The 12,902-nt window shown below is 34.0% G+C and overlaps 1 protein-coding gene and 1 long non-coding RNA gene across 4 annotated transcripts; one reads left to right on the plus strand and one right to left on the minus strand.

Moving 5' to 3' along the window:
* Positions 1–878: 878 nt before the first annotated feature.
* On the minus strand, positions 879–1,472 carry LOC141620075 (uncharacterized). The gene has a single exon (XM_074437040.1). The coding sequence runs from the start codon at positions 1,470–1,472 to the stop codon at positions 879–881; it is 594 nt and encodes a 197-aa protein (XP_074293141.1).
* A 2,650-nt stretch (positions 1,473–4,122) lies between these two features.
* Positions 4,123–8,276, plus strand: LOC141616749 (uncharacterized). 3 transcript variants are annotated; one of them, XR_012531022.1, is made up of 5 exons: positions 4,123–4,347; positions 4,442–4,484; positions 5,426–5,508; positions 5,817–5,908; positions 7,711–8,276. It is a non-coding gene; the product is annotated as an uncharacterized LOC141616749 (long non-coding RNA). The 3 variants fall into 3 exon arrangements; XR_012531021.1 differs by having other exon boundaries at positions 4,126–4,484; XR_012531023.1 differs by having other exon boundaries at positions 4,126–4,484; positions 7,794–8,276.
* The last annotated feature ends 4,626 nt before the right edge of the window (positions 8,277–12,902 follow it).

The following is a 12,902-nucleotide window of genomic DNA, read 5'->3' on the forward strand; positions in this document are numbered from 1 at the left end:
CTAATCGGTCATGCCAAATTTTAAAAATATTGGAATCATGGGTTTTTGAATGTTTCACAATAAGATGTGATTCAATTAAGGTAGTATGATATAATCCTGAGGGCAAGCCAGGAAGTTTTTCTAATAATTCTTTATTTCCCGAGATAATTTTTGTAATACATAGGTACTCTATGTTAGCCTCAGTTGTTGTCTCAAGATGATATCCATTAAGACGGATATCTTTAAAACTCAACAAGTTTCGCTCAGACCTTTTTGAGTATAAGGCCTCATGAATATGGATTTTTGTACCATTTGGTAACATGAGAGATGCTTTTCCATAGCCCTCAATTATGTTTGATGTCCCTGATATAGTATTAACATTAGTCGTGGCTAATGTTAAATGGGAGAAAAATCGTTTATCACGGAGAATTGTATGTGTTGTTGCACTATCTACAAGACAAATATCTTCGTCATTTGCTATTAACCTTTTACTAGCAATATCCATCCTCCTTTAAGAAGAAAGAAAATGAATGAATATGAATGAATGAATAATAATAATAATTATAAAAGGAAAAAAAACTAGAAGGTGAGATAATAAAATTGTGGAACAAAATCAAATTTCATTTCTAAGAAGAATAACAAATTAACTCACTAGGTGAAATTAATTGTCCGAAAGAAAAGACAAAAACAACCAAAAAAAAAACAACAACAAATCTTCCTAGACCAAGACAAACATGGTCATTTATTGAAAAAAAACATTAAGTTCTAGTAAATGGGCTTAAACATCGCCAATGAAAGCATCAATGTCATCAAATTCGTTATGATTTATCGTGGCCTTGAAATCAGGGAGATCAAAATGGGCATTTTCATTTGGCACGTCAAACTGAGCAAAATTGGTTTCAACATTTTTTGCTTGGATCGAAGCCTTTATAGAGATCAACAAGATGTTTTGGAGTACGGCAAACATTTGCCCAATGTCCTTGTGAGCCACATCGATGACATATAGTTTCATTTTTCTTCCCCTTCTTTTGATAAGAACTAGAGCCAGCCTTCTTTTTGTTAATGAATTTTTTAGGGCCTAACCCATGTTCATGCCTTTTCCCACCTTTTTCAGCAAGAGTAGCATTTGCTTCAATAATAGGAATAGGCGCTGAGCCTGTGGGATGAGTTTGGTGATTTTGCATTAGTAACTCATTGTTCTGTTCAGCAACTAATAGACAAGAGATGAGCTCAGAATACTTTTTGAACTGACGCTCTCTATATTGTTGTTGGAGAACCAAGTTTGAAGCATGAAAGGTTGAATAAGTTTTCTCCAAAAGGTCAGATTCAGTGATAGTTTCTCCGCATAATTTCAAACGAGAAACAATCTGGAAAAGTGCTGAATTATATTCAATGACACTTTTGAAATCTTGTAGACGAAGATGCATCCATTCGTACCTTGCACGTGGAAGGATAACCGATTTTTGATGGTCAAAACGGCCTTTTAGTTCCATCCACAGAGTATACGGATCTTTCACCGTTAGATATTGTTCCTTTAGAGATTCGTCAAGGTGACGACGGAGTAAAATCAAAGCCTTAGAACGATCCTAGGGGGATGCTTCGTTCCCTTCAATGATGGTGTTACCAAGAGAGTCGGCCTTGAGGTGGATTTCAGCATCCAAAATCCATGATAAATAATTCTTGCCCGATATGTCAAGAGCCGAAAATTCTAACTTTGAAAGGTTCGACATCTAGTAAAGTTAAGAGAAAAAATAAAAATAAAAATTATTGCATATACTAGAAAAGGACGAGGCTCTCACATGTATAAAATAAATCATGCCATATTAGGACGATTATTATAATACAATAAAGATACGTGAGAGGAATCCTCAAGGATAAAAAAAAACAAATGCATGTACAATCCATTAGCGGAATAAATTCTACTATCATTAGGAGTTTAGGACACATGTGTTAACAAAACTCACTATCAATTTTTCTTTTCTTTTTTTTTTTTTAATGATGGAGTTAAACAGCATAAACACAAGTGAACAAGATTGATAAGGACACAAAGATATGTGATTTATACGGGGATAACATTTGTTACATAATTAAGCGAGATATACGTTTGTATAATGAGGAAAGAAAATATACTTATGCGGAATATCTTTTTAAATATGGTAAATAAAACCTATATAAAAATAAAAAAAATAAAAATAAGAATAAATACGATTGCGACGAAGTCTCAAGACGATCTTACATGATATTGATAGGAGATCGTTTCACATTATATGGATAGGAGATCGTCTCACATTTTGTCGATAGGAGATCGTCTCACATTTTATCGATAGAAGATCGTCTCACATTATATGTAGATAGGAGATCGTCTCACATTATATATAGATAGGAGATCGTCTCACATTATATAGATAGGAGATCGTCTCACATTATATAGATAGGAGATCGTCTCACATTATATAGATCGGAGATCGTCTCACATTATATCGATAGGAGATAATCTCACAATATATGAATAAGAGGTAATATGAGACAAAAGAAAATATAGTAAAAGAGAGAAAAAAAACGAAATATAAATTAGAGGAATCATATGTTATGATGAATCGTGTTTGTAGTATAATAAAAGTGGTGATCGAAAGCATTTAAACAATAACCCTATTTAATCATGAATAAGGGTAATTAGTGCTTGTTGATTCCACTAGCATACTGCTTGCGACAAGAATAAAGTATCAACAAAAGTATTGTACGTAAGAAAAAAAAAAATTACCGCTCAATAGGTTGAGTTACGTGCTGACAACGTGTTATGAACTAAGAAAGAAGAGAATGAGTTTCTTATTCAATTGTGTAATGAACAAATGACATAGCCTCTATATTTATAGGGCTTGGATACAATGACATCTAACTTATAAGAAGTAAGAAATATTTGCCCTAATATATTTCTTATTCTTATTACATTTACAACATATATATATATATATATATATATATATATATATATATATATATATATATATATATATATATATATATATATAGGTAAGATCCGGTGAGTCCACCTATATTTTTGAGTCTCATGAGTCCACTTATATATCACACGCTTTACACAACAATATCACTTTGAAACATTCTCTTTCGACACACAATCAAAAACGAGGCTGTCTTGATATTTTAGGTTACCATCATTCTCTAATCTTACAAAATTGAACATATTACATTGTGAGGAACTAGAAACCTTTACACTTTGTCCAATTCTCGAGGAATTAAACCTAGAGTCTGTCAACACAAACCTTACTCTGTTAAAGGAACTAACAAGTTCCCAAGCGAGAGGTGATGTTGGGTCATCAGTGACCATATCCGACTACTGTCCAAAGCTGAAGACCTTGAGAGTGGATAAAGTTGAACACATGATTTCATTGCCAGAAGAATGCTTAGGTCACATTACTTCACTGATAATTAAGGATCGTGAGTTGGTCAACACTTGCAAACTCAAAAAAGTCTTCCAGTGTCTAACTTCTCTGACTTTTTCATTTTGTTTAAGTTTGACATCAAATTTTGAAGGGCTAGAACATCTCACTTCTCTAGAAAGTTTTGTTTTGGAGAGTTGTAACTCAGATCTCTCAAGAAGCATTCGAATCGACAATGGCATGCCATGGAGAGTTGTAATAACTCAGATCTCTCAATAAAATATAGATGTATGAATACTAACTTTCAGTGTAATGCCCACTGTAAAATGATATAGCGTGCAAGCTTTAGAGAAGTAGTTTGGTATATTTTAGGTTCAGTGGTTTGATATTGTATATTATAACCCGTGATATTGTTTAGTACAACCAGTGATATTGTTTATGGTAAGGTGTGATATTGTTTTGTATAACTCGTGATACTCTTTTACTGGACTCACAGACTCAGATACAATATCACAGGTTATATTAAACAATATCACAGTTTTTTTTTTTTTAACAAAAAAAAAAAAAAAAAAAAAAAAATTGTTGTAAAAAAAACGTGATATTTTTGTTTAGAGCGTGTGATACATAAGTAATTTTACTGGGACTAAAAAGATAGGGTGAATTTCATGTGATCCTAATTCTATATATATATATATATATATATATATATATATATATATAGGGGCGGGTTTAGATACGAACTGAGTTACGGTGCGAACCGTACGAAGTCAATAATAACTCTTGAATTAAGTCAAAATGAAAGGCCCGTGTTTATTTCTCAAACAATCCATAATAGTTACATACTCGCATACCGGTGCCTACGCTGCCTGCTGTCGGCACCACGACCACCAACCAACCGCGGCTACCTACTCTACCGGCGGCGTCGACCACCCTAATAGTCGATTGGATTCCTCTTTCTACTCTTTTCTTGGTTTCATTTTTTTTATCTTGATTGAATTAAATTAGTCGTATGATTATGGTTGTAATTATAAATTAATATTGCATTTGTGTATGTTGATTAACAGAGGAGGATGAGAAGAATTATCTATTTGCTTAGAGGCACAAAAGGTATGTTCTCAAGTCAAACCCTAGATTTATTTCCGTTATGAATGAGTTGTGTCTTTGAATTGTTTTTCGGTTGGATTGATTCGTTTTCTGTTTGATTGGATATTGATTTTAGATTACATATTACCCTTCCGTCTCAATCATTTGTTTACATTTGATTATAATACCCCTCTTAAAGAATAAAAAAGGTAAATAAATGATTGGGATCTAGGGAGTGTGATTTAACTATAGATTACCTCTAGTTCTTCGGATATGTCGATAATGGTGAAAATCTGAAGAATGAGATGGAACACATAATACGTTTGTTTGATTCGGCTCAGGCTAATTAGAAATTAATGCAGTAGTTTCCTTAAGGGTAGGGAGTTTGAGATCGTATTGTTTATCATCTCTAGCTATGAAAGGCTAGTTTGACAGCTTTAAAATTAGGTTGTTTTTAAGTATGGGGACTAATGTTTTGAAACACCTATAGGCTATAGCTCATGCCAATCATATTTTTATGCAACAATGGAGAAATGTAGTATAGACTATAGAGTAATCGGTAAGAAGGGGAATAATCATTTTGTAAACTTCACATTCATATTCAAAAAGTCACAAAGGAGTGTATCCAGCACTTTAAAGGAGAGTAACTAATTTGCCAAAGATGTGTATCTAGTAAGGTAAATGAGTGTCTAACTAAGTAAAGGCATGTATCTACCAATCTAAAAAAGTGTATCTAGCTAGCCAGAGATATGTATCTAATAAGGTAAAAGAGTGTATTTAGCATGGTAAAAGAGTGTATCTAGCAAGATAAATAAGTGTATCTAGCAAGGTAAAGACATGTATCTAGCAAGGTAAAGGAGTGTATCTAAGAGGGTAAAGGAGTTTATCTAACAAGGTAAATAAGTGTATCTAGAAATATAAAGGGGTGTATCTAGCAATATAAATCAACAATGTTTCTTTGCCAGGTAACACTTTGAGTTCCTTCTCTTTCATTGGAGATCTTCTTGGGTTCTTTGGAGGATTTGGTTTTGGTCTAACTTCGTACTTCGTAAGCTCTTCATTTCTTTTAATATCCATCTCATTTCTAACAATGCAATTAAACATCTGACTAGTAGCAGTAGCAACAATACATGAAAGCACTTACTCGGCAAAGAGTGGCGCTCTGTTCTCTTCTTTTTACCAAATTACATTGTTTCTACTTTTCACAAAAGAAAAGTTGCTCATTTGGAATGTGGGTTTGGGATGATTTGGAAACGTGTGATTAATTGTGAGAAAACTCGGTGTATTTGGGATGATTTTAAGAATTTATTTTTTATACAGATTAGAAATTTTGTTAATAGGTGTATTGATCAACAGGTTACACTGAGGAATTGGATGAGAATTCTGAAATTGTAGTGCTTGATGATGATCATGGATTGTATGCTATTGACATTTTGGACCCATCACTGGTAACATGTCTTGACACTTGACTCAATGAGTGGTTAGAATGTTAGATACAAACTTTATTGCCTTTAGTAATGAAAAGAAATCTAGCTTAGAGGAGACATGAAGAAGTTTGGATAGCACCTGAGTGGTTAGATACAAACTTTATTGCCTTTAGTAATGGTTAGATACATACTTTATGTTTCTTGCCTTTAGTAATGGTTAGATACAAACTTTATTGCCTTTAGCGGATGGGAAGCCAGAAGTGGAATTGAGCAAATGCATTATTTCTTGCAAAAAGACTGTTTCCTGTTGCATTAATATAATGAACTCTGGGTAAGAATTGGAAGACATTTTCATTACTAAAGGCAATAAAGTTCGTCTTCTTCATGTCTCCTCCAAATACTCCATCTTCATACATGAAACCTCGACCTCCAATTCCTTCAACTATTCCTTTTAAGCTTAATGTTAATCTTGCTCTTCCGTATTCTTCTCTCCTTTCTTCCAAAGAGGTTTTTACCCTTTTATCTGATTTGTTTTATTTATTTATTTATGTTTCTGGGTTTTGATTTTATGTAATTGTGTAAAAATGATGTTTTTTTATATGCATTGGTTGATTTTATGGTTTTTGTGATCTGGGTTTGTTGATTTTTGTGATCAATGTGGGTGTAGGTAATTCAACAATTATAGAATAAGACGGTCTTGCAACACAACTTTTTGATTGGTTTACTCTTTTATCTGGTTTATGTTTATGGGTTCTGAATTTCTGTTGTGATTTGTGTAAAGATGATGGATGTGAATTGGTTAATTTGATGGTTTTTATGATTTTGGTTTGTTGATTTTTTGGTATCTGGGTAGTTATTGACATGGATCTATGGCGCTTCAAAATTGCGGCTATCTATTTTTATTGCTTGCATTTTACTTGTTGGTCAAATCCATGGTTCAAGCAAGAGAAATACCTCAACTTTTTCATTTATATAAATTAATTAAAAACGATAATTAGCTTTTCGCTAAAATATCATGTGTATCTAGCAAGCTAAAGGTGTATATCTAAGGTGCCAAATATGTGTAACTAGCAAGTTAAAGTTATGTATCTAGTAATTTAAGGAAGAGTATATAGCTAGCTAAAAGTATGTATCTAAAAATTTAAAAGATTATATCTAGAGACTTAAAGGGATGTATCTTGTAACTTAAAAGGAGTAATTTAAAGAAGTGTATCTAGCCACTTAAAGAAACGTATCTAGTAACTGAAATTAGTGTATCTAGTTAGCTAAAGATATGTATCTAGTAATTTAAAGAAGTGTATATAGCAACTTAAATATATCAAACGAGGGGGCCGGATATCCTAAATTTTAAAAATTATGACTATTAGTTAAATGGGAACATTTAAAAGATGAACAATACGGAGTACAATACTATTACAATAGTGTTGACTATATCTAATCACTTCGACGTATAATCCTGCAAGTCTAGTCGACTCTAGCGACGATGCTAATAACACGGCACCACTTTCTATCCACTCTCTCCTTATCCCAACCCACCCCTTTTTTAAGAGATCAATTTATATAAGTGCGCTTTTGATGAAGCCTTACAATACCCTTTCATTGAACTTTTATTGTACTGGTTGTCTGGTCCTCTGGTGGCCTTCTGACCTTCTCTATTCTCTCTTGCCTTCATTGCTTTGTTTACTTATAGTCTTTTATTTTTTTTTGTTACTGTTACCTTTTCGTTTCTAAGTTCACATATCACTTAAAATTGTTTCAGGCTTCTTGATTTTTACCTTTTAGTAATTTTCTCGTATATATATCGTTGATGTTTTTTAATGCAGGTGAAAGTTATGATATGAATGAGCTTATGCTTTACTGGCCTTTAACTAGCCTTTTGGCGGTTTATCCTTCAATTTTTGTCTAGATCATGTTGCTCCAATGTCGATGATCGTGAGAAGAAGAGAAGTCTATGGCTTTTAGTGGAGGTGGAAGCTATGAAATGAATGTGTCGCTGCGTTTCTACCGGCCTTTAACTGATGCTTTGGCAGTATCATGTTGCTGCCATACGACTAGCAAGCAGCAGATGTCAGAGATTGTGAGAAGTCTGGATTTCCATTGCTATGGGACTATGTATAAGTAGCGCAATGGTAGACACATAAATGTAGGTCAATATTATACGTAGTTTAGTAGGTCACGATTATTTGGATTTTTCGCTTGTAGTTTTTACCAGATCAACATTGTTGTAAATTATGAATAATATACCTTTCCAATGTTCGTCCTTGTCATTTTTCATTATCTAGCAACATAAAAAGAGTTTATCTAACTAGCTAGAGGTATATGTATCGAAAAATTTAAAGGAGTGTATACGTTGTATCTACAAATATAAATTCAAATGAGTGTATTTGGCTAGGTAGAAGTGTGTATATGAGAACTTAAACGAGTGTATCTAGCTAGCTAAAGATATGTACCTACCAACTTAAAATCGTGTATCTAACGACTTAATGGATCAAACGAATGGGACGGGGATCCTAAATTTATTGTTGGCCAGAATGCTTGGTTGTAGTGCTTAAGTGATCTTTGTTAAAGTTAATGCATCATTTTCAGCCACAAAAAAAGACATTTTTGTATTATTTTGGATAAACTATGGCAGTATGAATTTCAAAAAGACTCGAAATATGAGGGAGTTTAAAACAGTTCCATCAAACACATTGTAATTTGCAATTAAATTATAAATATTATAACACAGGTTCTTTATTATTATAACAATAATACTTGTTTCAGACTCAATGAGCTCGTACTTTATTTGAATTTTGACAAAAGCTATAACTAAGGAAACTTCAAATAGGACACTTGATGGGGGGAAACCTGATCTTCCAGTAACTAAAGCTTAACCCAAAATGGAAATGTCAAGTTTTTATGAAGCTGTCAAAAATAGATAAATGGTTCTATAGTTGTGACACCCTCATATATTGCGGAAAAATAAACACATAATTCTAGAATAAAACTGCATGGATATGTTTGTAATAGGTTCATTATAGTAAAAACCTGTAATTTTTAAAACACGAAGCGTTATAAAGATATCCAAATGAAAAGGTGTCAAAACATGCAAGGTCCAAAATAAATCTCATGAATGAAACATCGCTAAAGTCGCGAAACAAAATTATACAACCCAAATATGAGAAAGGGAGACATATGTCCCTAAAATGTATGTGACATAAAAAAAGTGTTTAAGGGTCACAATAAAATAAAGTCGATCTAGGTTCCAGAGTTACTTTGCTCGCTAGCTCGTCCATGTACCCCATATATGCATCACCTACGTGTCATTCGCATTTTATACAAATACGAAAGCCACGATCGGTGGGGAGTAACTCAGAGTTCTCCCGACCCACGAAATGTCATAATTAATATAACATGTAAACATAAGAATATGAATACGAATCACACAATGCCTTAGCATATAGATGCTAGACAATCGTGCTTATCATGTGAACAACAATATAACAACACATAGTCCTAGCATGTGAATACTAGACCGACTCATACTACACTTTCATGTGAATCACATAACATCCAGGAATCCAAACTCTATCAACCATAGCGGCCAGCATCTCACCTTCTATGATTCATAGAATCATCAAACAAGAAAGGGCAATATATCAAAGACAGGCATAAGTTCTTAGTCCCGTCAATAGTCACTCAGAACTCGAGTCTATACCACGAGGTAGGGAAGGTAATCGAACCGGTATCTTGGCTCGGAGGTTCTATCAAAACATGGCCAAGACACAACACAACCCTAGCCTAAAATCACGGAGACCTAGACATGCGGATACACACACCACCGCACCCAAGACCCACAATTTTATAAAACCATGTGAGTACCCTAAGGAGTCCACCAAAGGGTTGGCTAGTACTTAAGGTGACCACTTACTCTCAAAATAAGTAACGAGGTCATGCCCCAACTTGGATATAAACCCACCAAGTCGGGAACACAGAGGCTATTAAGCAGTGAACATACACTCGTCAAAGACTATAATGACCTATCTATGATGAAGGCAGAAATACTCACCTAGGACCTAGTCCCTAGTCCCGACTTGAATACTTTAGCCCACACCACACAAGACAAGTAGGATACCCAATTCAGGTGACAATCCAACACTATCTCCATTATCAATAATAATCCAAATTCAGCCTAACCGTTAATTTCATAATTCATGAGAACAAGCTAAAATGGCAAAGAGGCAATAAGATCAAGTATAAGGCGACCAATTCATCCAACAACCAACATGTGAAATGATCATTACAAATATCAAGACATAACATAAAATTTCCAATAACAACCAATCTCACCTCAAAGACAAACCCTCGACCCGAGTCCCGCAACGGGTCATCGGTCAAATCGAGGTCGATTGGTTTAAACCTAGTTTGACCAAACTCGTTCGGTCAATCTGGCCCAGCTCAGAGTCTTGGCCTGCTTTGGCCCAAATTACAAATTTTATCGTAATATTATTCTCATGCTATTTCTAATTTCTATCATGTGAAAAACGAAAGTAACACATTATCAATCACCTAAACACTTAACAAACAACAGGCACACATTAACTACTAATGTGACATTAATTCGTCGAGTAACTCGGAATAGTTACCTTACGCTAGCAAAGAGACAAGTAATAACTTGAGAAAGCTTCTAAAACCCAAAATTACTCTTCATCTTCAACCACATATGAGCCACCTAAAATAATTATGTGAAAGGACGATATTAACGAATTATCTTATATAAAATATGAGACGGAAATTAATTTAATTATATTTTAAATAAACCAAACTAGCGTCAAAACAAATTATGGACACGGCTCAAAAGTTATTATGACAACCTCAAACTCGGCCTAACCACCAACTACACATGGCCTCAAACTCGTGACTTAGCTAGGCCACGGCCAGGCCACAGGGAGTCCGACACGACCACCACCCGACTACCCATAGCCACCCTTCACCCTACTTCATAACCTGACCCAAAAATCAGTCCAAAACAGAACCCAAAAGATGCCTAAGTTCGACCCCAACTCCAGTCCTCAAATGCAAAGTGAAAACCCACGATGACAGCTCTCGTCCCCGCCCCAAAACAGTACCAATCGTCCCCTTAAGACTCCATTCTCGCGCCTAAAAACAGTCCTAGCTGAGCCAACTAAGTCAGCATTTAAAACGGTTTTAGAGCGGAAATCCACAAGTATAAAGCAACTCAAAAACAGACCCTAAAGACTACAAAAATCGCCCCAACACAGAGTCCAAATCAGTCCAAAACAATCCCTACATGTCAGTATACACCGTCTCAACTATAAAACACACCAATTATCACCCAAAACAATCCATACATGTCAGCATACACCGTCTTAAATATACCACTTACTAGCTAGCATCCCAAATGATCCCTAGAGGTCAGTATACACCGTCTCAATCATCTCCACATATCAGTATACACCGTCTCAACTATACAACTGACTAATTAACATCCATAAGGATCCCTATATATAATTATACACCGTCTCAATTATAAAACAGACTAACCAGCATTCGAAATAAACATATTTTACAAGTAATATCGAGTAATCCGTTATCGTTACCTTTTTAATCTTCCACCAGACCGTCTATTTTAGTACATACAACCGTCTTATCATAAATAAAGCTGAAAATATAAATGGGTTTGTAAAAATACATGACGAAAACGAATTTTACTTACAACGGATTGACGAGAACGACGAAAGGAGCGCTATGGAACAAAAATAGTTGAAAACGGATGACAAAGCGAACATCGTATCAATTTTGAAGATCAAAATTAAAACGAAGGAAAAGAAGAACAAAGAAGGGAAGAAGAAGACGTGAAGGGATGAAGAAATGAGGCAGCAGCCTGCCAGCCTGCTATTTATTATACGTACGTTTCTTCGTCGTTAAGAAACTTCGATCGTTATTAAAACCGTTTCGAGTTAAATTTAACCGATTTAAGTAAAAGTTTGATAATAAAACGGAATCAATAATAAATAAATTTAATGAGTGAAAATAAAATAAACTCGGCTAGTTAACGTAAATAATACAATATCGGCTTGAATCGGAATTATTAGCGATTTTTACAAAACTAACGGATATTAATAAAAATTGCTAATTTAGTGAAATAAGCTCAAAATAGCTAATTGGACGGTTTTGTTCCCAAAATCCATCTCGGGTTTACTTAAAACAACTTTCATAAGGACTCGTAAAGAAACGAAAATTATTAAATAAATAAACTCGAACTAATTTCAATAAACTCGAACTAACTTTAAATAAACTTATTAATGATTATTAAAATTAACGTATCGAATTATGATGAAATTAATTAATTAGCTAAGCATAAATATATAAATCGTTAAATGATGTAATTAAATTCAAAATAGCAATTAAAAGAATTTTATCCAACTTAATAAAATACGGGGTGTTACAATCACCCCATGTTTTTAAAAAGTTTCGTCCTCGAAACTTGAAAGTATAAATGAAAGGTTATAAAAATAAAACTTAAATTGGAATCGGTAACCAAATCATTTAAAAGGTCACTTATCGTAAGAATCAAAATTCTTTCAAAAGTTTCAAATAAAATTTTTAACAGAACAGATTCTCATCGGAGGAACGGAAGTGTTCTCGTTGCGCATTCAAGAACATCACATTCCAAATCCAAGATAAGGTCAAAGGCAAATCATTTGTATAAATCGAAAATCAAAATACTTTCAGAAACATTAATGAAAAGTTTTCAAATGTATAAGTCTCATTCATGGAACGAAATTGCCCTTGTCGTGCACACAAGAGCGCTAACTTTCCATGTCAAAGACAAATTTAAAATAAAAATCATTCGCCGATAAGCGCAGGGCAAGTTATTAGACGCCTTTAATAACGAGTCCTAACATCCCATCAACGTTAAAATCAAAATAAGAGAAAGGTAATCTACTCAAATTTTGTTTTGCAAAAAGCCAAAATAGAAATAAAGGTTTCACCTTTAAACTAAAATGGGGGT

Source organism: Silene latifolia, chromosome X (genome assembly GCF_048544455.1).
Source record: "Silene latifolia isolate original U9 population chromosome X, ASM4854445v1, whole genome shotgun sequence".
NCBI classification, from domain to species: domain Eukaryota; kingdom Viridiplantae; phylum Streptophyta; class Magnoliopsida; order Caryophyllales; family Caryophyllaceae; genus Silene; species Silene latifolia.